Below are 25,620 nucleotides of genomic sequence, written 5' to 3' on the forward strand. Positions count from 1 at the left end.
CCCTTCAGCTCCAGCCCCGCCCTGCTGAGGGCAGGGAGCCCGGAACACACGCGGGCACCTCCAGTGGGCAAGGCCCACAGCCTTACGTTTTCTCACCTATTCTCTCTTTACCTTCAATTATGTGTCGCATTCTTTCGCATGTTACATTTTTTAAGCTGCACGACTAAGTCCGACAGTAACCAACGGAACAAACCCAAAATGCACGAGCCCAGGAGGACATACGCAGGGGACAGCTTGCTAAGCCTCGCTCCTCTGCAGACCGGAGTCCAGCGTCTATGTCTCTAACCGCCGTCGGGCCTCCTCCGCCAAGGCCCCCACGTCCCGCGGGCCCCGCGAGGCCTCACTGCACCTCGGAGTCGGCGTCCACGTGCTGCAGCTGGAACCACGTGTCCCGGTTGTGGTACTTCTGCAGGTCTTTCCTTCCGGATGGCCACCTTCCCTGGAAGATCAACGCAGAGGAGACCAGTCACGAGGGCGCCAACCCACCCACCCAGCGGGGCTGGGAGCAGTCGCCACTACCACTGCCAGTCACTCCAAACGGGAAATCCAGAGCAGATCATCGGGAAAGAGATGACGCAGTAAGGGCAACAGATGCCACGCTGCATCTCGGAGGTGCCCTCGAGGTCACTTCCACGGTGTCCACAGCCTGGGCGCGCTCTCCCCGTCACCCAGGCTGCGGGACATGGGGGCACCCGGCGCAGATCCTACAGGTCAGAGAGCGGCTCCGCCAGGTCCACGGCTCAGGGCCGGAGGGCGGCGTGTGGGATGGGGAGGGAGCAGGCACCCAAGGCAGCCACGTCACGGCCTCCCCCGCCCCGATGCCCGAGCTGCAGAGGGAGGCAGGGTGGCGTCTGCTGGGAGGGCTCTGCTGCAGAGTCCCTGGACATGCGCGTGTGCCCGTACGAGCTGTAGCTTAGAATTCACGTGTGTGCACGTCTAGCTCACAGGCAGCGTGCACAGTCGGCTCACACAGTGTGCACACGTGTGTGCGTGTGTGTGCACATTTAGCTTATGTAGCATGTGTGCACACGTGTTCCTGTCGGGCCCGTGGAGTGAGCCGGGTTCTCGCCCGCCTGGGTCTATGAATCAGTGTCTCTCACAGTGTAATCACAGGCCACCTGCATCAAAACAGCTGGAGAGTTTCCTAAATGCAAGTTCCCCGGCCCCACCCTGCGTGAGAAAACAACCTCTGGGGTGGGGCCCTGGAATCTTCGTTTTCACGAGGTCCCCAGGGAACTTCTGTGGGTCCCAAAGTTTAAGGACGTCTGCTCTCAGTAGTTTTACGTTCCTGACATAGGCTTGGTACTTAGGAGCTAGAATTTCAACGAAAATACACACGTAAATATACGTGTGTGATGTACATTACCTGACATAGATTTATAGTATTTAAGTATCCATCTACCACCGTCATGCATTGTTCATTCACCTTATTTATTCCAAAGACATACGTGGCAGCTAGCAAGCACACACCCCACAGCTTGGGGGGACAGAGGGCACCGGGCACTGGGCTGTCCTCCTGTCCCCACATCCCGTGGCCTCGAGCACGGGGACCACGCTGCCCACCAGGGTAGGGGAGTCGGACGCTGGCCCACGTGAGCATCCCTGCGTACACACGTATATGCATGCAATGCACACGCACACACACACAGTCACACACACGTACACTGTACGTGTACACACACACGTACATTGTAAATCACATACGGAAACAGGAACGATAAAGGACAACGTGAAAGTAAACACCTTCTAAGTTCAGCTGTTCCTGGTGTACAGCCCAGGACGCACCGCCTAACTCGGGAGCGCGGTCCAGTTACCAAAGGAGACGCTTTGGGCCCCTGGCGCCGTTTCCCCCCCGCGTCATCTGCTACTTGGGACGCTCTCCAGGCCACTGTGGCCACCCTGCGGAGCCCCGAGCTGGCCGGCCCACCCTGCCCTCACCCAGGACGCAGAGTCCTCTCCGCGAAGGGACTGCTCTCCGTTTCCTGTTTCTTCACAGACTTGTGCTTCGGTGCAGAAGCACCCGGCGGCCTCACGGCGGGGCCTGGCGCCCAGCTGGTCCTGTGGTTGCCCACACTCGCTGCCCATCAGCCCCTCGCACTCTCCCCTCGCGTCGCCCTGCAGCAACCCCGGGGCGAGGCGGGGCGTGCTGGTCACAGACGTGGCAGACGTCCGCCCACGGGCTTCGGGCCTCGTCGCTGCGGCTCTGCCCTCCGTGCTTCTCCTACCGCTTCTTCTCCCCAAACGCCCCCGTCCCACGCGGCCCTCCTGCGACGTCACCTCCCCTTCGGCCTCCCCCGGGGCCCGCAGGGCCGTCTCCGTGCTGCGCCCAGAGGCTCACACGAGGCCTCGCTGGGGCCCAGCCACCTGCTGGCCGGTAGGTTTCAGGGAAAGGACGCTGTGCAGTTGGCTCCTGGGGGAGCTCAGGACATCGCCCAACGTACACGCGGCGCGTCTCAGAGCGAGAGGCGAGGGCGGCTCGGCTGTGAGGAGGGGGTGTCGGCCCAAGGCCCGTGCGCACACCCCGCCCGGCGGCCTCCACGGCCCCTTCCACCGCTCGGTGCCCCAGCAGCTGCACCTCTCTCCTCCGGCTTGTGCCTCCTCTGGACGTGCCGTCCCTTTGCTAAGATGCACCGCGGGCCCACGTGTCGCCAGCTCCCAGCTACTCGACGCCGAGGTTCCTCCAGAGACGTGCGCTTGAAAGGCGTTAGAAAATGCTTGCTTCTCTCTTGTTAGCCCATCTTCTGCCTAGTTTTGTAGGGGTCCAGCCGGGGAACCCAGGTGGGTGAGAGAAGGGTCTCGCCCTGCAGTCTTCACGCCTGGTCTCCAGACCCGACAGGCGCACCCACCGGGCACAGACGGCAAGCTGGAAACGAAGCAGGGACACGCCGGCCCGAGTGCCGCGGGCTGAGCGCGGCGGGGTCGGGTCTGTTTACCCCCCACCGTCACCTGCAGCAGCCCCGTCTCCCTGCCCACTGTGCCCGCGGCACCTCTGCACGCTCACCTCGGCCCTCCACTCACCTCCCACCGTCACACAGCCTTGGGAAGGGCCAGCCCTCTGTCCACTTGCGAGGTGGACGCAGCACCGCTGGCTCCGAGGGTCAACACCACTGCCCACATCGACCTCTCTGGCTCAGCTCTGGCCACGCAGAGCCATCTGCAGCCAAGTCCTGCCCAGCCGCAGGCCTCACAGGGCAGGGAGGCCACGGCATGCAGAGTCCGTAGGCGGAGGGCAGGGGCAGAGGGCAGAAAACACAGAGCACACAGGCTGCAGAAAGAGGGTGTCCCACAGGGATTCAGAGAACTGGAGCTACAGGCCACACAGGCCTCTCTCCAGCCGGCGTCAAGTCCCAAGGACTAACCCCACCCTAACCCCGGCCCATCCCAGGCCCCTCCCCTCCCACCCCTCCTGGTCTTGGGGGCATCCCGCCGAGGTCCTGACGTGGGTCCCACCACCTCTAACCACCTGTCACCAGGCAGAGCCCCTGGCTTTCTCTCTGCTTGGCTCCTGCAAAACTCCACCCCTTTCCCCGATGGGAATATAATTTTGAGTCTTGCAGGAATAAAGCCACAAGAAACAAACATTTCTTGGAACTAAATTGGGCAATAATATTCCACTAAAAAGGGATAAAGAAATTTGCAGACTCCACGATTAGTTCAGCTGGATAGGAGGGTCACATTTGAAGTTTGAAATTTTAAGTAACTGCAATGTTTTTATGAGCTTTGATTGGAACAGGGAGGAGACACATATTTAATGCTCATATGACCCCTACAACTTACACATCATTATTATTCTTTATTTTTGGAAGTACTTAATTTTAAATGGGTAATACCAGAACAAAGTCTGAAACATTAGAAAGGATGTAAAATACAGCCAAGAATAACTTTCTCCCTCCCCTGCTACACGGGTCCCACCTCAGGGTCACCTCTGTCACCAGCTGCCAGTCTGTCCTTCTAGAGACCGACCACATCAAGAACACATGAACATGCACTCTTTACACATGACAGGTAGGTAGTGTTCCCACAGGCTGTCCTGGGGAGCACCTCACCTGCAGACCACAACGCCCACTTAAACGTGCCTGATGTGTCACAATCCACAGCTGTCCCAATCGATCTGAGTGACATCAGGTCACTATGCCCCCTGGGCCTCACCCTCTGACGAGGACAGAGGTGGTGTGGCAGCCTTTCCACCACTAAAAGCCCCGTGTATTACTTCCTCTGGTAATGGGTGGGTGCCGTACCTGCCAGGGTCTGTTCAGAAGAGAGAAGCACATCAGGTAGTTCAAGAGGCAGCATGTGACGTGGGGAACCAGGTACGGTAGGTCAGAGGGTGCGGGAAGGTGGGCAGCCAGGGGTGACACCTGCAGGGTGGTGACTAAGGAGGGACAGCCGGATGCCCCCCGCCCCCCGGGCCTGGCAGGGGGCAGAGATGTCATTCTCATCGCTCCTGTTCACCCTGGTGTCCAGCAAGTGCACAGAGGCAAGAGAGAGAAACAAGGGCCTGTAGACCTGAAGGGAAGAAATAAGTCTTTATTCACAGAATCTATAGGAAAAGCTACAAGAAAAGCTGGCAGAGTAGGTGTGTTTAGAATAAAGGTCAATACATAAAATCAATTGTATTTGTACACACAAGCAATGACAATGGAAACTGAAATTGAAAAGATACCAACAGCACATCCACAAAATGATGCTTTTATGGCTTGAGCTTTTGGTGTACTATCCCAGAAATCTTTGTCTACTCTTATCAAATCATAAATATAGGGATAAATTATATGTATACACACACACAAACACACCACACACACTACACACACACGTGTTGTGTGTGTGCTGAAAACACATCACAAAACCCTGATGAGAGATAATTAAAGACCCAAGTACGTGGAGAAGACATGCCATGCTGGAGGGTCTGAAGGACTCAGTTTTGTTAAGATGCTAATTCTCCCCAAATTAATCTATAGATCAGTGTAATCTCAGTCATTTTGGAAATTGAGAAGATGACTGAAAATGTAAATGACAATTCAAAGGACCTAGAATAGCAAAACAAGTTTGGAAAAGAATAAAGTTGGTGAGCTCACACGACTGATTTAAGACTTGCTGTGAAGATACAGGAATTAAGACAGTTTGGTGTTGGTGTGAGGAAAGGAATACAGGTCGGTGGAACAGAACACAGAAGCCATAAATAGACCATAAATAGACCATAACAAATAGACCCATGCATATAAAGTCAGTGACTTTCAAAAGGTGCTACGGTAATTCAACTGGCACCTGTAAGGAGAAAAACGAAGCCTGTCATATGTAAAATTCACTTGAAATAGATCGCAACATGAGCGCTAAAACCAAAAGCTTTCTAGAAGAAAATCTTCACAACCCTGTGGTAGGCAAAGATTTCTTAGACATGACATCAAAAATACACACTATAAAAGAAAAAAATGTTTGATGAATTGGACTTCATCAAAATTAAAAACTTCTGCTCTGCAAAAGACACTCATAAGAAAATGAAAAGACAAGCCACAAGCTAGAAGAAAATATTTGCAAAACATACATCTGATAAAGGACTTGTATCCAGAATATATTTTAAAAACTTTAAAAACTCAATAAGAAAATCCAATTAAAAGGGCAAAAGATTTGAATGATTTACCAAAGAAGAGATACAGATGGTAAATAAACACATGAAAAGATGCCCAACATCATTCTTCATCATGAAAAAGCAGTAAAAGCTACAATAAGATACTACACACAGATTAGAAGGGCAAAAATGAATCAAAAATAAAAGTTGATGATACAAGCGCAGGAGAGAATTCAAAATGGTGCACTCAGGAAAGCAGTTTGTCAGTTTCTAATAAAGGTAAACATACACTGCGCGGGGGGGGGGAGGAAAAATCTTTTTCCTTCTACTCTTTTAGGTTCTCTGGGGCTCTGTAACAAAAGAAAGATTAAGAAGAGAAAAACAAACAGAAGTTTATTAACATATCTCAGATATACATGGGGGAAGCTTGGTGATGAGTATCTCAAGGAGGTGGCTGGAACTCGTAGCATCTTAACCTAAAACAACCACCACCAATTTTCAGAGAAGTGACAAGACCAAGGAAAGGACTCTGAGTTTCAAGGAAGGTAAATGTATGCGGGAGCCAATGGTCCGGAAAGCTCGTTGTGTGGGTTCCTTGGCGTAGCCTCTGGGCTGACAAGGGTCTAGGGTCGTCTCGGATTTGGACGAATTTATGTTCTGCTTTTAGGGTAGAGAGATTTCCTTGTGTCTGCTTCTTCCCAACTGCCTTCAGCTCAAACAAATCGCGATGCCACAGTGGCCTATTGGGGATGGCAAATTCTGCTGTCCTTTAAAACCTACAGTACGCCCCAGCAATCTCACTCTTAGGTATTTTCTAAGAGAAATAAAAATATCTGCCAACACAGAGACCTAGGCAAGAATGTGTACGGCCGCTTTGTTCACAACCACTAAAAGCAGGACACAACCCCACCTCCGTCGAATGACGAGCGGGTAAACGGTGGCACTTCCCTGCAGTGGGCACAGTGTGCAAATTATACCTGGATAACCCTGGCCTATAAACAAAAGGATCAAGGTCTCACTTCACCCCCCACCACCACCCTTTAATAGAGAAACTGCAGGACGCCCCTGCCAGCGGGGCTGGAGGGACAAAGCGGGGAGATGGTGGGATGAGCAGGGCCACAGCCGGAGTGGGGCAGAGGGGGGGGGGCCTGGCTCCGGGCCCCCAGAGCCCCACCAGCCCACGCCCCGCCCCGGAAGTGGAGCCGGTGGCCCTGACCCAGCACTGCCTCGACCACACCGCACTGCATCTCCACACCCTCCCTGGGACACCCCACCCCTGGACTCGGCCCGCGGGGGGGCCCACGCGCTGCTGCACCGGGAGAACCTGGTGCGGTGCCATCAGATCACATGGCAGACGTGAGAAGCCGGTGACACTATCTATGCTCGTTTCCGTGACACAAATTTATACCCTAGAACTTGGTTTCTCATCCTGGTAACAACATAATTGCTAGTCATAACTTCAAATTATCCCTGGAGATCCAGACAGCCTCTTATTTTTACGGCTGTGAGAACAATGTTGAAAACATCTAAATCTGGTTGCACCCTGACAAGTCCCAATTTTAAAGCCACCAGGAATTGCTAAACCATGATTTTGCTGGTTCTCTTTAAAAATAGCGGGTGCCTTAAACAGAATGATTGATAAACATCTTATTTGATTTTTATAAGGGGAAATAACCCCAAAACCAACTATGTTTTAAAATATCTTTGCACATTTTAATCACAGATCAGGTTCTGTGATTAAAATGTGCAAAGATATTTTAAAATTCCTTTTTCCTTAGGATTACCACTCAAAAAAGCTCCCATGTGCCTCCAAGGATCAGTCACATTCCTCTTCATTCTGGTATAACCTGAGCCAACGACCCTGCCAGCGCTGCATCTCCCTGTGGGTCTCACCTGTCGCCCAGGTGAGCTCCATCCAGGAACATGTAAACTTCCAACCCACCGCTCTGCTCCTCTCCTTTCCTCCTCGAACAAACCTTGGTGCACCCAGCAGGCGCTAGACGGAGACACCCCCGGGCCCTGCTCCGAGAGCCCCAGGCCACAGGAGGTACGGTCCAGTGGACACAAAAGAAATGCTGCCACAGGCGACGGTGAGAATAACACACGCCGAGGCGCAGCCTCCAGCTGACCGGGGTCTTGGGCCGACAGCGGCAGCCACGTGGGCGTCGGAGAAGGGCCTGAGGTGGGTGTCAGGCTGCGGGGCACCGGGAGAGGGGCCGGGAGGGCCAGAGCCTCTGTCTGGGCTGGAGGAGGAATCACCAGAGCTTGATGCCAAGCTAAGGGTTCGGGCGCCATCCTGCGGGCAAAGCGAGCAGGCCTGCAGGACGAGCAGCACAGAAGTGGCCCCGCAAACGCGAAAATCCTTCTCGCTTCAGAGTTAAAGCTCTGCTGAGTGGTCCCATCGCAGCTCCATCTTAAATGAAGTCAAGTGTGAATGATCTGAGTTGCTGTGTCATCTAGGCCGTGTACTTCCTGAACAAACTCTGGTGATGTCTACGTAAAACACAGCGGTTTCCAAGAATGCTATTTGCTGGAAATGCAGACTCTGGGCCCTGCCCCAGACCCAGTAAACCAGCATCTGCATTTTGACGGGTGTGGGAAGCTCTGATCCACGTGCTGGAAACGCTGCCGGATGCTTCTTCAAAGGACCTCAGCTCCAGAGCTGCCTTCAGACTTTTTTTTGAGGGCTGCAGGCCTGGGCGCAAGCACCCCTGACCAGTCACGTATGGGCAGTGAGTGGAGCTGGTCAGACGCCCCAGGAGCGGGCGGGAGACTGCAGTGTCAGGGGCCCACCAGATTCAACTGCTCTGTCCAGGAGCGAAGCACCGAGACGCCTCCTGCCAGGAACCGCCAGGCCAGCGACGATCAGCTGGGGTCCCATGGCCACCACTGAGCCCACACTGGGCAGCTCGGGTCTCATTCTGGTGCCACGGGGAACGGATAGGGTTTTCCTGGGACAGAGGTGCACCCACCAAACGGGCAGCTCTGGGCTGCTCCACATGCAAGGTGGGCCTCACTCTCTCCAGGACGCTGGTGCCTCTGGGACTCTCAACACTTCTGAGACCCCCAGTACCTCTGACAGTATCCCAGTGCCTCCGAGAGCCCCTAATGCTTTTGAGTGCACCCCCAATACCTTGAGGACACCCCAACACCTCTGAACACCCCGATGCCATCCCAGTCCCCCATACACGGGTGCTGGGTTCAGGGATGGGCAAGGCCTGGGGTGGTGGGATGGTTGGAGAAGCCTTTGGGAGTCGTTTGGGGGGACGCCACTCTCGCCTTGAAGGATGGTTTGCCTTTGCCGCGTGTCCCCGTGTCCCCGCGTGAGCTCGTGGGGTGTCACCCCAGAACACAGTGACAGGGCAGCTCCGGGACGGCCAGCAAGGGCAGGCGAGATGCTGGCATGGCTCACCGGCTCAGACGGGGTGCCCGGGAGATGCCCCAATTCTGCCAGAATAAGCCCCGTTCAGAAGAGGCGGAGAAAATGAAGAAAACACCTGGTCGGTCGGTACCTACCTATGATGGAATCCCTCCGGAAAACGTCTCTATCGAAAATGTAAAAGGACAGGTGACGGAAACTCCGCGGAATCTCGCAGTAGAAGTCCTCTCCGTAGAAGGGGCTGGACACAGACAGAAGGGGCACCGTTAGATTCTACGAGGCCGCGTCCCCTGTCCTGGGAGCAATCAGTCCTGGGGGGTCAGTCCTGGGGGGTCAGTCCTGGGGGGTGATCAGTCCTGAGAGGGGGTCAGTCCTGGGGGGATCCATCCTGGGGCGGGGATCAGTCCTGGGGGGGGGGGTCAGTCCTGGGGCGTCAGTCCTGGGGGGTCAGTCCTGAGGGGGGGGTCAGTCCTGGGGGGTCAGTCCTGGGGGGGGATCAGTCCTGAGGGGGGGGTCAGTCCTGGGGGGTGATCAGTCCTGAGGGGGGGGTCAGTCCTGGGGGGTGATCAGTCCTGGGGGGTCAGTCCTGGGGGGATCAGTCCTGAGGGGGGGGGTCAGTCCTGGGGGGTCAGTCCTGGAGGGTGATCAGTCCTGAGGGGGGGTCAGTCCTGGGGGGTGATCAGTCCTGGGGGGTCAGTCCTGGGGGGTCAGTCCTGGGGGGTGATCAGTCCTGAGGGGGGTCAGTCCTGGGGGGATCCGTCCTGGGGGGAGGATCAGTCCTGGGGGGGGGGGCCGGCTTCCAAGCGCCTGCCTCAGGCGTGCACCTGTGACCTCACGTGGGGGACATGAAATTGGGAGCTGGTGGTCCCGGCCGGGCCGAGGGAGGCGGGAGGGGGGGAGGGAGGCGAGGGCAGGTGACAGACATGGAAGGACCTGTACGCAGGAGCTGCATCAGAGCCTCCGCTCGGAGGGGGACGAGCCCACCTGTGCTTGTTTTACTGACCAGCTCAGGTCCAGAGCAGGAAGGGGTACCATGCTGGCCTGAGGTCCAGGCGTGCAGAGAAGGCAGCTGCTCTCTCCCCGCCATGTCCTGGGGGCCAGAGCCCCGAAGGCACGTCCCACAGGAGTCAGAGCTGCTGCCGAGGCCTCGCTAGAAGGCGCATGCGTATGACAGGTGTTTCCAGGGCTGCCCCCGAGACGGCCACACACGCGAGTCCTGACTCCAGTGCCCCTGCCCACGGCCTGGTCCCCATCCCGGCTTTATCTCGGGGGACTGTCCCCACTCTCAGCTGCAAATCAGGATCACCTGGAGAGGTTTCTAGAAAACACACTGCCCAGGCCCCACTCAGAGGGCCCTCTTTAGGGGTGGGTCACAGGGTAGCACCTCCAGTCCCACACCTGCCACCTCCTGACACAGAGCCGTGACGCCAGCCGGTTACACGTGGGGGACACAAATCTCACCCCCGGCCCCTGGAGGCACAGGAGCCCCGGGACAGGCGATCCTGCACCCAGATGGCACTCCCCCCGGTGAGGATGTGGAGAAATTGAACTGCTTGTAGGAATGTAAAATGGGGCCATCACTTTTCCAAAACGGTAAACCCGGAGTAACCATTATAGCCCAACAGCCCACCCCCAGGGGTATGTCCTGGAGCAATGAAAACACATCCACACAAAAACTGGTACGTGCAAGGTTACAGCAGAAACAACCCAAGCGCCCATCAACAGAGGACGGACACACCGAACGGGGCCCCTGACCCACTGGCGCCTTCAGCTCTCACGCTGATGCTCAACGAGAGAAGCCAACACAAGAGGCCACACAGGGTGCCGTTCCCTCTATGTGAAATGACCAGAACAGGCTCGTCTGTGGAGACAAAGTGGATCCCTGGTTGCCAGGGGCTGGGGAGCAGGTAAAGGGAACGGGTTTCTCTTTAGGGAGATGAAAAGGTTCTAAAATTGATTGTGGTGATGGCCACACAACTCTGAATATAATAAAAACCATAGAACTGTACATTTTAAATGGGTAAATTATATGGTATGTGAATTATATCTCAGTGAAGCTATTTTTCAAAAACCAAAAATTTTAAAAATACATAAAGATGTCAGCAACTGAATAACAGAATTAACATTCTAGGGTATATCATGCTTAAGTTATTTTTTCTCTAAAGATATATGGATATAGAAGAAAAATAAAGACACATGTTTTTAAATAAAAGTGGGGTTACATTATTCAACCTGATATACAGTCGGCTTCTTCCTTTAACATGAGGCCATGGACCACTTCCCAAGTAAGTACAGGCCAAACAGCACCTGAGGTGTGAGTGACCACAGCCGCAGGACTCACACCTTCCAACACGCGGACAGCAAGTCCTCCCCCACGTCCACCACCGGGAGCGTCCCTAGCCCTGGTGTCCTCAGGACAGTCCCCGAGGTGGCTTGCTTGGTGGGAGGGCATCCTCCATCCTGGGCTCTGGGACCACGGACCCTCCAGGAAGGACTCCATCAATGTTTACAAACTCTGCTAAGCTGGTGACCAAAACTACTGCTTTCATTGGAAAAGTTTAAATTATTGGTGAGGCTGAATGTCTGTCAAGCGTGTGTGTGAGCACTTTTTGTTTCGTTTTGTGTTGAAATGTCTTTGGCTCATTTTCTGTCAAATGACCATCTTTTCACATTCTTTTCAAGTTCAGGATACTAATCCACTGAGAACTTTTAAATTTATGTTGCAAAGTAAAAGACAAGTACCTGACGCCCAACATACAAGGAATATGTTTGTCGTCCACGAACAGGGACAGGCAGGCGGCCCGGCTGTCCCCACCAGAAGCCCAGGGGGTCCCTGCACAAAGGCCTCCTCAGCCCAGTCGTGGCATCTCTCAGGTCGGGGCTGGCATCAGCAGGGCCCACAGGGGCGTGAGGGAGCAAGGCAGGCATCCTGTGGGTGGGACAGGCGTGCCCCCTGGTCCCCGCACGCGGCCAGGCCACCCCCTTCTTGGTCGACGGGAAAGCCTGCAGTGTCTCTTCACAGGGGCAGAGTTGGAAGCATATTTCCAAAAGAAAAGGAAGCTGTGGATGGTGGGAAGTGGGGTGAGATCCCCCCACGTGCCTGCAAGACAGACTCTCCTTTCTGGGGGACTCAGAGGGGCTGCACAGCCCGAGCCCCCCCGGCTGGCGCCTTTGCCTGGGCATCTCTGCGCACAGGTCAGCAGCAGCAGAGGCAGGACTCATGCCCTGCACGGTTGCGGCGTGTCCAGATAAAGGGAAAATGCCGCCCAAAGGACTGGACGGCCTTAACTACCACTATCTGACAAGGGGATTAAGACGTGGCCTCTGAGGCCGGCCAGAGCGCTTTCCTCGCTAATTACAGGGAGAAGTTTAAACGCAGTTTCACAGAATTGGGAAACGAGAAAAAGCCTCCGACAGGGGAAACTGTTGGCCTCCCGCTCCGCGAGCCCAGATGTGCAGCCGAGAGGTCCCGGCAGGACACCCCCCGCAGGACCGCAGAGTCCTTCCCCGGCCCCCCCAGAGCCCGGCTGGTGCTGCCCTGCCCCCGCCGGGGCCAGACGAGAGGTTCTCCCCGTTTCATGCTGTGTGCTGTGTCCTATGCTGCAAACGCCAGCATCCGTTTCCCAGCATCTGGGGGAGGGGAGGGGAGCGCGGGAGCCACGGGGACAGAGGGAAGCCTCCCCGCAAGCCCCGGATGCGCCACAGGGCAGCCCTGGCGGAGCCCAGGCGCCCAGAAGCGGGGACCCGGGGCCCACGCCGAGGCCCAGAGAGAGCTGGAATCCAGGCAGGCAGGGCCCTTTCTCTGAAAAGGGTGCCGGCCGGCTCTGAACAGCTCTGCGCTCGGCTAATAAACGTGCAGGTGGTTAAACCACTCCCTAAAACCTGGATTAAAATTCATGAAACCGAATGCTGTATTCAGACGTCCACAGAAGAGTCGGGAAGGGAGGGGGCTCGTGCAGCCTGCACCCCGCACGGGCCGGTGCTCGCGGGACCCCAGCACTGGGAGGGCCCGCACCCAAGGCGCGAACCGCCCAAGGCTCCCAGAAGCAGGAGGAACCCTGTCTGGTTTCTCCCTCACTTCCTCTAAATGGCGATTTTAAAGCAGCGCGGCCCTCGGCACCTGAGAGCTTGTCTCTGAGGCTTCCAAGAAGCTACTGCATCTCACTGGGAGGCCGGCTGCTCAGCCTCTGGCGCTGAAGCCTCCCCCTAGTCGTGGGGCACGGCCTGAACACAGGGAGGGGCGGCTCCCAGGAGAGAAAGCCGCTCCGTCCACGCGAAGGACGGATGGAGAAACGAGGGCCTGCCCCCCAGCTTCATGCAGATGTGACCGGGGGCCGGAGGGATGCAGCTGACCCTCCCGGGCAAGGAGGCCTGGAGGTCAGATCACAGTTTTCCTCCAAATGCTGGGGAAGAAGCATCCCGCCTGGGCCCCACCTGGGCCAGTCTTGGCCCGCAGGACAAGGCTGGATCACAGGGCACAAGGGCACCCAGGGCGCCCGCCTACAGGGCCAGCAACACGCTCTTCCAGAAGCACAGGACCCCAGCCAGATGTCTGTGCCAGAGCCCGGCCCTCATGGGTGACCTGCAGCCCGTTGCCCTGGCCTGAGCAGCCCAGGGTGGACGGCCACGTGGCCTTGGCGGGTTCCTCACTTCTTCCAGACTCAGTTTCCCCATCTGCTCACATGGGGTGCACCCCACACGGGACTCCCACGTGCAGCCCCACCCCTCTCCCCCCCAAGAGAAATCACGTGTCCTCACCAACAACTCACACCCGGACTGTCCTTTTAAGGCCCGGCCACGCTTCTTAAGGTAACTGAAACCCCCGGACTCCAGAACCTTCAGGAAGGCCCCAAGGGAAGGAGGGTGTCAGGAAGAAGCCTGGGGGCGTGAGGGGGGCGGCAGCCTGGGGAGCTTCTGGGGACCCCAGAGGAACCCATTAACCACAGCATCCCGACACCCAAACTGCCCGGCCCATAGCTCCACGGGGACTGACTGTCTACTCAGGGAGGGTGGACAGGGCAGGCCCAGGGTCTCTCCCTGCAGGGTGGTGTCTCCCTGCAGGGTCCCAGCCTTACCTGGGCCTGGGCACGGCGGTCAGCTGGGCATCTGGGAAGCCCTGTGAGAAGCCCCACATCCTGAGATTCAGGGGCTCAGTGAGGACTGGAACCCAAAGTCGGGGGGATGCTCTGAACTGAAGGCCCACCCTGGACCAGACAGCTCTCCAGGACCGGGGGGAAGGGTCCCCGCCTGGAGCTCCCCGGGACCGGGGGGAAGGGTCCCCGCCTGGAGCTCGCCGGGACCGGGGGGAAGGGTCCCCGCCTGGAGCTCCCCAGGACCGGGGCGGGTGGAAGGGTCCCCGCCTGGAGCTCCCCAGGACCGGGGGGGTGGAAGGGTCCCCGCCTGGAGCTCCCCAGGACCGGGGGGGGTGGAAGGGTCCCCGCCTGGAGCTCCCCAGGACTGTTGGGGCAAAGGGTGGTGTGGAACGTCTGGGCCTGAGACCTGCATTTATGTCAAAAAGACTTATTTTTTAAGCTTTAACTTGAGAAATTAGAGAGAAAAGAAACATAAGGGGAGATGATGCTATTTGTACAGTCTCATAATCTCAAAGTTGGTGTTTTCTAGTCAACAACTTGGTTTTCATCAAGAACATCTGAGAAAATGACGTCTTTCTTCCCAAACCACAGAGCCCCTCTTATGCTGTCACGCCCTAACCCCAAACAACTTCTCCCTCCCGGAGATGAAGACCCGAAGACCGCGGACGCCACCACACAAAGCTCTATTTTCTGAGCAATTTGCATCTCTCGGAAGGAACAGAGAGACCCTCTCAAGTCACGACCCACATGCTCCTTCTGATTCCAAACCGGAAGTTCGCGCCCACCCGCGGGGAACAGCCTTTCATTCGGGAAAATTCTTGGCGAGAATGACGGGATTAGAGATTCTGTAATGTCACCCAAATCGATAAGCGTGGTAATGAGCTAGCTCCTTCCTCACTGTGCTCTAGAAAGCGGTTCTTTTACTAACTTCTAATTTTATGTAAAAAAAAAAAAAACCTACCAACAAAAGAACAAAAACACTGCCCATAATCCCACTACCCAGAAAAAATAACCACATTGGCGTTTAAGTCCTCACATACCAGACCATTTTTAGAGCTATGCCAGTTTTTTAAACAAAAAGGAATCTTACTGTGAACTCAACTTTGTAACTTGCCTTTGTTGCTTGACAGACACAACCAAACTCTGCGAGAGGCAAGGAGGCACGGTCGCGGGGTCAGGGCCGTCCGGTCCAGAGGCCCACAGAGGCGGGAGGGAGGGGCTTCTGGGCTGGATATGGAGGGGGAGGCGGTCCAGGCAGGAGGCTCAGCACAGCCTCAACAGAGCTGCCCTGGGGGAAAGTGAGGGTCAGAGTAGGAGCCCCTTCCTACCTGTCGTGGGGAGAGGCGGGCAATGTCATCCTCAAAATAATCACTTACATGGACAAAAGGAAAAGGGCACTTCATGGAATACGCCTGCAAACGACTGGACCAACCCAGCTCCTAAGAGCTCTTATGTTTAACTGTAGCACGAACGTGCTCCTTGTACTGGATAGGACGGTGGTTGTCTCCACAGGCAGCCTTCAGCTCCGCTTTGCCCTCCCGGGGACCCCAGGATGCCCTCCGCAGATGCACTGTGGCCCCAGGCGGGCGGCTGACCCGCCCGGACCCTGACAACCCAGTTTCACAGAGCCTTTCCGTTTAAATAAACGGTAAAGAAATGATGACTTGCCATTTAAATGATTAAACATTATAGCTGTAAAAAGTTAAATGTGAACACCGTCCACTTGCACCATCAGGAAGATACTGTTCTCAGGAGGACAGAACTTTCCCCAAATCACCGTCCTCGAGGAGGGACGGGCCGGAAAAGGCTCCTTCTCCCCGAGGTGTGCAACCCAGGGGGTTCCCCCAGTAAATCTGCAACAGCAGTCCCCTCTCAGTGCCCCCTGTCCCACGCCAGACATGCAGGAAAGGAAGGCAGGGACGGTGACACCTGCTCATGGGTGAGCGGCGTTCTGCAGACCCAGGGCGTGGGGACACCCACAGAGCCAGGTCGCAGCCCGATGCCCGGACCCCTTCGCCCGGAGAAAGGAGGGAAGGGGGCGTGTGCCCGCCCTCTCGCCCTCATGCTCCATCTGCACTCCAGCCTGAGGGAGGACAGACCACGCTGGGTGGCACTGACCCTCTGCGGCCACTGAGGCCCCTCTGACTATGAGCCCCAGACGGGGCACCGGGTCCTGCCGGCTCTCTCAGGCCCAGAGATCAGACGTAGGCTCTCTGTTTCCTACAGAAACTTTGCCAAACAAATGATCAACCCTCACAGGCGATGGTGAGCCTGGAGGACGATCTGGGAGTTAGGGCCACAACACAGCAAGGCGTGCAGCTGCTCTGTGCAGGCAACACTGAACCCTGATGGCTGCCGGTGCCGGTGGCCTGTCCAGGGCACAATGCCCTCCTTGTCACCCAGGCATGCCCCCTTCCCTCCACCCTCGGAGCTGCCATCTGGGTCTGGGTCTTGTGCCGCTGGGCTCTGCCCCCCAGATTCGGCCCCTCAAGAACTGAGCTGCATTAAGACACCACCTCCCATGACCTCCACCCGTGGTCTCTGGCCTTAGGAATTCCCACAGGATGTGTTCAGACATCCCTCTACCTTCTGTGTCTCTAAACCTCTCTCACACTTTCCATTCCTTTGTGTCTCTGGGGTAGATTTCTTTTTTTTTTTTTAAGATTTTTTTGATGTGGACCATTTTAAAAATCTTTATTGAATTTGTTACGGTATTGCTTCTGTTTTATGTTTTGGTTTTATGGCCACAAGGCATGTGGGACCTTAACTCCCTGACCAGGGATCGAACCTGCACCTCCTGCATTGGAAGGCAAAGTCTTAACCACTGGACCACCAGGGAAGTCCCTCTGGGGTATATTTCAAATGTACCTTCCAGTTTACCAATTTTCCCTTCAGCTATGTCTAATCAACTATTTAATTCATTCACTGAGTTTTTCATCTAAATTCTTGTGATCTGCATTTTTAGAAATTCTATTTGATTCTTTTTCAAATTGGTGCAGGCATTCTTCATCGTTCTTTATCCTGCTCATGTTTTCAATCTCGTCTCATTACTTTTAAGTTCACTAAACTTTGTTAGCTGACATTCTGCAAACATTGCAGGTCTGATTCTGCTGTCTGTTGTTTCTCTTGGAAAATGCACATGACGCTTTATTTCTGTGTTCTTTGTGCATTTTCTCCTCTGAGCTCAAGCTCCCTGAAACGTTATACTGGAGAATCCTGAGACCTAGATTGAAGGAGAGGAGTGGATTTGCTTTCGACTGCCCTGTCATTGCCTCAGCAGGCGTTACAAACTACTAACCCAAGACTGCATTAATGTATGTGTGTGGATTGTGGTTTTTGAGCCACAGATGTGGTACGGATTCAGGCTACACACTCACAAGAGCCAGCTTGTGATTTCAAGTACTCAGCCCAAGTGGAGGCACAATTTTCCTTGCTAACTTCTTTTATGGAGCAGGTTATTTGCTTTTGCCCTTACACTGTAGAGTCAAGGTCTGGGGCTACCAGCTTGCCCCTCACCAGTATAAACAGGGGTTTTGCCTCATAGTTAATTTACAATGTGTATTAGTTTCAGGTGTACAGCAAAGTGATCCAGAAATATATATTCAGAACATATACATATATATATATATATTCTTTTTCAGATTCTTTTCCATTATAGGTTCTTGCAAGATATTGAATATAGTTCCCTGTGCTATACAGTAGGTCTTTGCTGTTTATCTATTTTATATATAGTATTGTGTATGGTTAATCCCAAACTCCTAATTTATCCCTCTCCCCTCCTCTGCTATGCCCTTTGGTAACCATGTTTGTTTTCTATGTCTGAGTCTGTTTCTGTTTTGTAAATAAGTTCATTTGTATCATTTTTTTAGATTCCACATATAAGCGATATCATATATTTGTCTTTCTCTCTCTGTCTTACTTCATTTAGTATGATAATCTCTAGGTCCATCCGTGTTGCTGCAAATGGCATTATTTCATCTTTTTTGTGGCTAAGTAATATTCCATTATATACATATGTACCACATCTTCTTTATCCATTCATCTGGTGATGGACATCTAGGTTGCTTCCATGTCTTGGCTATTGTCAATAGTGCTGCTATGAGCATTGGGGTGCATGCATCTTTACGAATTATGGTTTTCTCTGGATATACACCCAGGAATGGGATTACTGGATCATATGGTAGCTCTGTTTTTAGTTTTCTAAGGAAGCTCCATACTGTTCTCCATAGTGGCTGCACCAATTTACATTCCCACCAACCACGTAGGAGGGTTCCATTTTCTCCACATCCTCTCCAGCATTTATTATTTGTAGACTTTTTAACCATGGCCATTCTGACCTGTGTAAGGTGGTACCTCATTACAGTGAGGTTTTGATTTGCATTTCTCTAATAATTAGCGATGTTGAACATCTTTTCATGTGTTTGTTGGCCATTTGTACGTCTTCTTTGGAGAAATGTCTATTTAGGTTTTCTGCCCATTTTTTTATTGGGTTGTTTGGTTTTTTGTTATTAAGCTGTATGAGCTGTTTGTATATTTTGGAAATTAATCCCTTGTCAGTAGTATCATTTATAAATACTTTCCCCCATTCTGTAGGTTGTCTTTTCACTTTGTTTACGGTTTCCTTTGCTGTGCAAACCTTTTAAGTTCAATTAGGTCCCATTTGTTTCTTGTCTCATAGTTTTTTAACCTCTTCGAATTATTTTGTGTAGGTTTGTCTCTTTATTTGCTGTCAGCTTTAACTTTCTGTTTACAGCACTCCCTGACTTATCTGGTATATTAGATAAGCACTCAATAAATATTAATTGAGCTAATGAATAAATTAACCTTTCAAAAACTAAGCTTATTAAAACTGTCTGAGGAAAGCAGGAATGGTCTGTGAAGGGTTAGACGCTCTGATGAGTTGGGAGAGTCACCTCGGCATACTCACTAGAGTTAACTGGCTTCTGGTGACAGTGTTCGGGGGCTGCCCCTGATTCTGGCTGTATCACAGGTAGCTGACTTCCCAGAAGAGACAATATTACTACACCACTATTTTTATTTAACTCTCAGCCTCCCTTCTCTGCTCCAAAAGCACATTTTCTTGTGCCACCAAAACCAGAAACTATGATTTCTATTTCTAAACTTGTAAGAAATATTTTCAGGAATGGTCCCTATTTCTCGGCCTCAACTAAAGCAGAGGTTCCCCAATTCCCTTCCCAGAGACCCTCAGCCGGCAGGTCTGCGGGGAGCCCAGCTTTGCAGGGACGGACGCTGATTCTCCAGGTTTACAACCCTCCAACATGGACCCTTCTCCTGGGGAGCTCACGGAAATAACCCTGAGGGCGACGGCAGCACCTTCAACATCAGCCCCAAAGCCACACGCGACTCTTGACAGCCTCCTCAGTCTTCCCGTTCTCCTTCAACAGATTACTTCAGAGAATCCGGAGGGTGCATTCAAATAACACAGGGCCTCAGGAGCGGCCCTGCCAGTCTGGGCGACAACGGGGCAGACGGAGGAGGGAAGTGTCTCCATGTTTCGGGGGCAGGAGGTCTTAACAGTTTCTAAAAGTTAAATTCATTAAGTCATCAGAACGTGCTGTTTGTTCCCACTTAGAAGCAGCAATATGCAAGGATATAATTCATCTGCTAAAAATGTTCTCAAGCCCAAGATAGCTCTTTGGATGGACCCGTACAACCCGCAATTCTAAGCCTGAGGGTGGGCCCACTGTCAGCACCGGCTCCAGAACTGCTTACTCTGGTTGGGACTCCACCCGGCTTTGCTGTGCTTCACCCAGACTCACGCCACCGTCCCCGCCCGCCCGCCTGCCAGGGCGGCAGAGGCCCCCCTCACCTACCCACTCCCTCTCCCGGAGACATGCTGTGACCACAGGTGCCACCACTTCCTACCCCAGGGCGGGGTCCGGGGCCAGCAGGCCTGGAGCTGGTGGGAAATGCAAATCACCGCCCCACCCTCCCCGCCTGGGGCGACACCTGGGCTTTAACAGGCTCTCCGAAGCGTTCCTACACAAGCTGGGGTTGAGGAGCATGGACTTGTTTCTTAGGCTGCAAACCTCTCAGTCTTAAGGCTTAAATGCTTCCCTCTCTCACCTGACCCCTCTCTTCCTCAAATCTAGCAACAATGCTTTCTAGGTCTCTGATCTCTGTGAACAGTTACTTCCACCCCCGTCTTGAGCCTCTTTAGAAAAAGGAAGATGGTAAAAAAAAGCTTCCCAAATATTTATGCTCTGAAATCCTTGATTTGTCCTCTTTTGTTGCACTATATACTGCCCAGCTCATCTCGACTTAAGACAGTCTTCACCCACCTCTCAGCCGACAAATAAGTCTATGTGCTCTGTCATTCCCGCTCTGCCCCGGTCATCACGGGCATTTAGGGACCATGAGCCCGCAACAGCCCCGGGAGCCCGTTCCCCTCTCAGGCCGAGAGAGAGGATAAGGATCGAGCGAGGGCTCCCTCCACACAGAAGCAACTGTCAGCACCAAATAAAGCGGCAGCGGACGTTACCAGAGCGACTTCTCCACGATTTTGGTCCTGAACACCTCCTCCTGGTCTAGGTTCACGGTGCAGTAACAGTCTCGCATCTTGTTTGGCCCCGGGTAAGTGGGAAGGTTTTTGGCTTCACCTAAAAAGCAAATGTAAATCTATCATCAGTTTAGCCTGGAATTATTTAGTCTCCTTGTTAACCAGACACCTTTCCCAATGACGGATTCATTTCACAGCAAGGCTCCTGCTCACTTCTGCACGTTCATTAGCTCTTCATCAGGTCTCGGTCTTCTTGCCACCAAAGCGCTGATGAGAAAACCATCTGTACTGTTACAATGCAAGGTAACATATACGTTAACCTCTAAAGCAATGGATTCCTATAAAAGTAGTAATCCACTGGCCTAGGAATTAAGGATTGTTTCGTTTTACCCACATTAGTCCCTTTAATATTTTTAATGTTTAAATTATGGTAAGATACACAGAAATGAAAATGTATCCTCTCACCCACCTTCACACATATAGCTCAGCAGCACCCACAGTTAACTCTATTCACACCATGGCACAATCAATCTCCAGAACTCCTTCACCTCGTAAAACTGAGACTGCACCCACTAAACAACAAGCCCCGTTCCCCCGCCACCACCCAGCCCCTGCCGCCCACCTTCTGCCCAGGGACCTCACAGAAGTGGAACCACACACTGCCTGTCCTTCTGCGTCTGGCTTATGCCACTGAGCACAAAGCCCTCAAGGCTCATCCACGTCATGGCCTGAGACAGGATTCACTTCTTTTCCAAGGCTAACGTTTTGCTTATCTATTCAGCCCCCAGGTCCCTTTTTATTTTGAATTTAATTTGATAGTATTAGGTCAAAGTTGGCGCAATAATTAAGAAGGACTCTTCTTTTACTGATGAGTAAGCTATGAACTCCAGCTGTTCAGAAGCCGGTGAGGAGAAGTCTGGGCGGGGGGGGGACCAGCCACGGGCCATGCCTCCCCAACATGCGCTGGAGAAAAGGGAGGAGCTGCCAACGGCCCCGTGGAATCCTGGACGCCATGTCGCCTTTGATCTTGGGTCTGACGGAAGACCATTAGCGAAGCCGCAGCTGCTGGACCCTCTGCCGGAAGCGGGGAGTGAGCTTGGGCTGCAAGTCCAAGCAGCCCCTTTGCTTGTGGACCGATCGGGAGCAGAGGGGCTTGCGGCCGGGCAGGAGAAGCCCCCTCCCTGGAAGGAACCTCCACTAATGAGCTCCCGCCTCCCAGGGGCCTCCTGTCCCCCGGCTGGGCGTTTGCAGGCACCAGACCCGGGGCCAGGAAGGGGGCCGGGGCTGAACACCCAGCACCCACCAACGCAGCCCAGGCACGGCCGACACCTGTTAGTACCACCCAGGGCCGCACTACCTCCTCTGGTTAAAACTGAAGGAAAAGCAACAACAACAGAAAGCAACCCAAAACCTCAGAGCTCAGCCCCCAGAGGAGCCACGCCCACACCCCACAAACACACTTGACGCCGCTCTCGGGGAAACACGCAGTGGGCAACTTCCTGCTGCCACCTCCCAAGGGTGGAGGTGAGCTTGACGGGCGCCAAGTCTTTCTCTCAAACTTCTCAGTAACCTTCTTGCTCGGGACGGAGGAGAGCAGCAGTTAACAGAAGTGGCTCAGTAACTGGGTGGATGTTTTCTGGGCCAATAAATTGAGTGTTTTGAGGCTTCCTAGCAGCCCCAGCTGTGCTCTGCACAGGCGGACCCGCTGCACACGCGGCCGGGACACCGGGCCTCTCCTTCCCCAACCGTAAAAGCAAGACAGCACACGCCTCCCAGCCTCCTCTAACTCAAAAGGTTCTAGGAATTTCTCTTTTGGGAATCATCAGGGAGTCGTCAGTGACTCTCAGATGGTGAAGAAAAAGAAATAACAAATGAATGTTTTCCTAGGGGTGCGGTTATCCTCACGGCACCTCACGCCGCAAGGCCCCGGGAAGCGCCAGTCCAGGAAGAGTCAGGCACAGAACCACGGACCATCTGAGAAGGGGCGCGTGATCCCTGCCTGGCTTCGAGCCCGTTGTTAAGTGTCCAAAGACAGACTTTCCGATGGCTCCTGGCAGATGTGAGCAGTCACGTGTGCACACACAGGTGCGTGCAGGAGGCGTGATGACCCACGTCCAAAGGGGCCCAGCGTCTTCCTGCCCGCTTTCCAAACTGATTTACGTTCACAAATCTTCCCCCTCAAACAGCCCGGCTCTGCTGACTTTCCAGCTGACACCTCTAGGATGTGACCCTATTTCCTGCTGGAACTTTTTGTGCAACAAATGAGATATTTAGCTGCAAGTTTCTGTGTTTCTTAAAAGTAGAAAAAACCCTTTTTTTGGAAAGTCTTATTGGAGATGGCCATTGGTGGAAAACACAGAACTGGGGTTTTTTTTCTGTTTATTCTCAGAAGAACCTCAGAACACAAGCAGCGGCAGCTGACACTTCTCTTCAAGGACAGAAGAGACGGACGCGCCTCCCCTGAACAATCGGGTTAACAGCTGCGAGATGCTGAACTACCTTGTGTGGCCGTGAGCGTGGCCTGGCTCCCCGCCTCCGACCCCTGGCCCTGCCCAACCCCGCTGGTTACGGAAACATCCCGGTTGCTATGACAACGGCGACACCAGAGCACCGGCAGGCAGAGCCGAGCCAACGTCAACAAGTGGCTCAGGCCAGGAGGGCCGGGAGTGGGCCGGCACCCCGTCCTGGCCGCGTCGTCTGCCCAGGGTCCTCCAGCTGGGGACCCCACCGTGGCCCAGGGGGCTGGGCGGGGCGTGTCCCAGCCACACTCAGAGCAGATGACGTCTCTTCCACGCGTGTTACTTGTGCCAAAGGCCGGAGGCCGCTCCCCTCCCTAGATGCAGATTAGGGGCCTTTCGTCTCCCTCAAAGGAGAGGAGAGCCATGACCCTTTCTCCAGTATGTGGAGACATTTACCTAAGAAGGTAAAGCCATGCCTCGTATACATTTGTTGAATGACTGGATGGATAAATGCCTGCAAGGAAAAAGGAAAGTAAACTCTGGTTTCAGTCTACGAGCCAAGTCACATTTTCATACGCCTCCCTGCTGTTATCCACGTCTCCAAAACGTACACCGTTCACCCACCAGAACTGTCTGCTGGCGGATTTGATACAGACAGTAAATTGGCTCCCAGTACCATCTCTGAACACTGAATTTACTAACAGAAGTGAAAGGTAGCACTTAAAAATCGGTAATGAAACAGCACTGAAACAGCAAACCTGTTTCTGATTACAGGCGTCACACTCGGGGTGATCACAGCCAGAGAGCCCCAGACCCACAGGCGGCTGTGTCTCCAACCTGACCCGGTGGAGGGAAGAGCCACGTGTGGATGCCCACGCCTCCCGCAGAGCTGTTGGCGGTCTTCGTGGCACCCCTAGGTTCTGCCCTGACGAGGAGGCCCACTGCCCTTGAGGGGCAACAACGCTGTCTGCACCCCAAGAGGGGTGTTGGAGGTCTAACCAGCCTGGGCACCGCACGTCAGCCCGCTCACCTCCGAGGGGCTCTGTCTTGTCCGCTGCCCTCGAGAAGAGGGTCCTCAACCACCCCAAGAGAGACTCCCAGCCGTGAGCCTGGGGCCTCAAGTCTGCCACGTCCACGGAGTGTTGGAACTTTGCTCTTCCCTACTCAGTGTGTTGGTTTTCACCTCAACTACAGGCCAACCTCTGCAATTAACACCTGAACAGGTACTCGAGCCCAGTGCACTAGTCCTGTAAAAGCGACCCTCCCCGGCCCAGGGCCTCTGCGCACAGAGGCAGGACACGTGCAGGAATTACAGCCCCCGGTGCTCCCGTCTTTACATGGGCTTTCTGGTCATTCTAAACACCTAACGGGTCTACAAATTCTGGCAGCCAACACAGCTCATTATACCTACATAAAAGCCTATTGGTCTCAAAAGATCAGTTTCATGATTAAAACATTCTATTTCCATGAATATATTTTTGACTGCCTTGCTATTTTACTTTAGCACTTGATATTAAATAGAACAAAAGTCCGTAAAACCTGATGAGATTGGATTTTATATCCAAGTTACCAACAGCCTCCTCTACTGCATGCTGATTTACAAGTCAGGAGAGCTCCAGGCTGAGCTGCCGGACCCCGCAGGGCTCGGCTGATGTCTGCCCCCGGAGAGGGGCATGACCATGACACAGGAAGATTTCCTAACATGCATCGCAGGTTTCCTCCAATTTCCAAAAAGAATAGGTGGCAACATGAAAGACAAGTTTAAAATAAGGCTGTTAAAATGGAAATTAAACGTTTAACATATGGTAAGAGGGAGGAAAATTACACCTATCCAACCCCACCGTGAGTGGTTCCGAGTTTCCCGGTAGCTAAGGAACAAATGGAAATATGGCGGAACACACATTTCTCACGATTTACCTAAAAATGAAACACACCAGCTCTCCAGGAGGAAACACCATGAAAAGAGGGACTGGCATGTCTTCCGAGAAAATTTTACAGAAGATGCAGAAACATGCTCAAGGGTTGCTTCTTTTCTGTCCTCAGCAGGTGGGGACTCGAGCGACGACCTGTGAGAATCCCTTGGCACAGGAGGGGACGCTGACGGGGGCTGAGGACGCTGGGCGGCCAGGAGTCCCAGGAAGAGCCCGGTGAGGCCCCATTCCGCACGCAGACACGACAGGGTCGCCCCTCAGGCCCGGGGACTGCGGGGCGGAGGGACCCCGTAGGAGCCTCTGGTCACCCCCTCCTCGCTGTGGACCCCACGGCCATGCCTGGTCTCGTTTCCTCTCTGCGTCCAGCACCCCAGCAGCGCCAGGCAGATGATGAGCGTCCCTGAAATGTTTGTCCCAGGGACTAAAGGAGAGAGTCTGTGATGAAGTGACCACGCACGGCAGCTTCTGAAGACACTCGCCAGAGACACGACGTGGGGACAGTCACAGCTCCTGTTCTGCTCCTCCGAGGGGGACTCCCGTGTCCCTCCCTTTGGTCTGGGCTGGCCTCAGGGCCCTGACTGACCAGCAGTGACTGCCCGGCTTCCTGGGAGATGTCCGAGCCACGTGCCTCCACCCCGGCCACTGGACACCCTCTGCGCCCGGAGCCACAGG

At 54.0% G+C, this 25,620-nt stretch overlaps 1 protein-coding gene across 1 annotated transcript in view; it reads right to left on the reverse strand.

The window, feature by feature from the left end:
- The window catches only part of RASA3 (RAS p21 protein activator 3), a 91,891-nt gene that overhangs the window by 33,939 nt on the left and 32,332 nt on the right, over positions 1-25,620 (reverse strand). Inside the window, exons 2-4 of the mRNA XM_036831625.1 lie at positions 20,541-20,658; positions 9,064-9,186; positions 345-419 (exon numbers count right to left, since the gene is read on the reverse strand). Of these exons, the coding sequence (XP_036687520.1) occupies positions 345-419; positions 9,064-9,186; positions 20,541-20,658 (316 nt within the window). The remainder of the gene's footprint in view (positions 1-344; positions 420-9,063; positions 9,187-20,540; positions 20,659-25,620) is intronic.

The sequence above is a fragment of the Balaenoptera musculus genome, chromosome 18 (genome assembly GCF_009873245.2).
Source record: "Balaenoptera musculus isolate JJ_BM4_2016_0621 chromosome 18, mBalMus1.pri.v3, whole genome shotgun sequence".
NCBI lineage: Eukaryota > Metazoa > Chordata > Mammalia > Artiodactyla > Balaenopteridae > Balaenoptera > Balaenoptera musculus.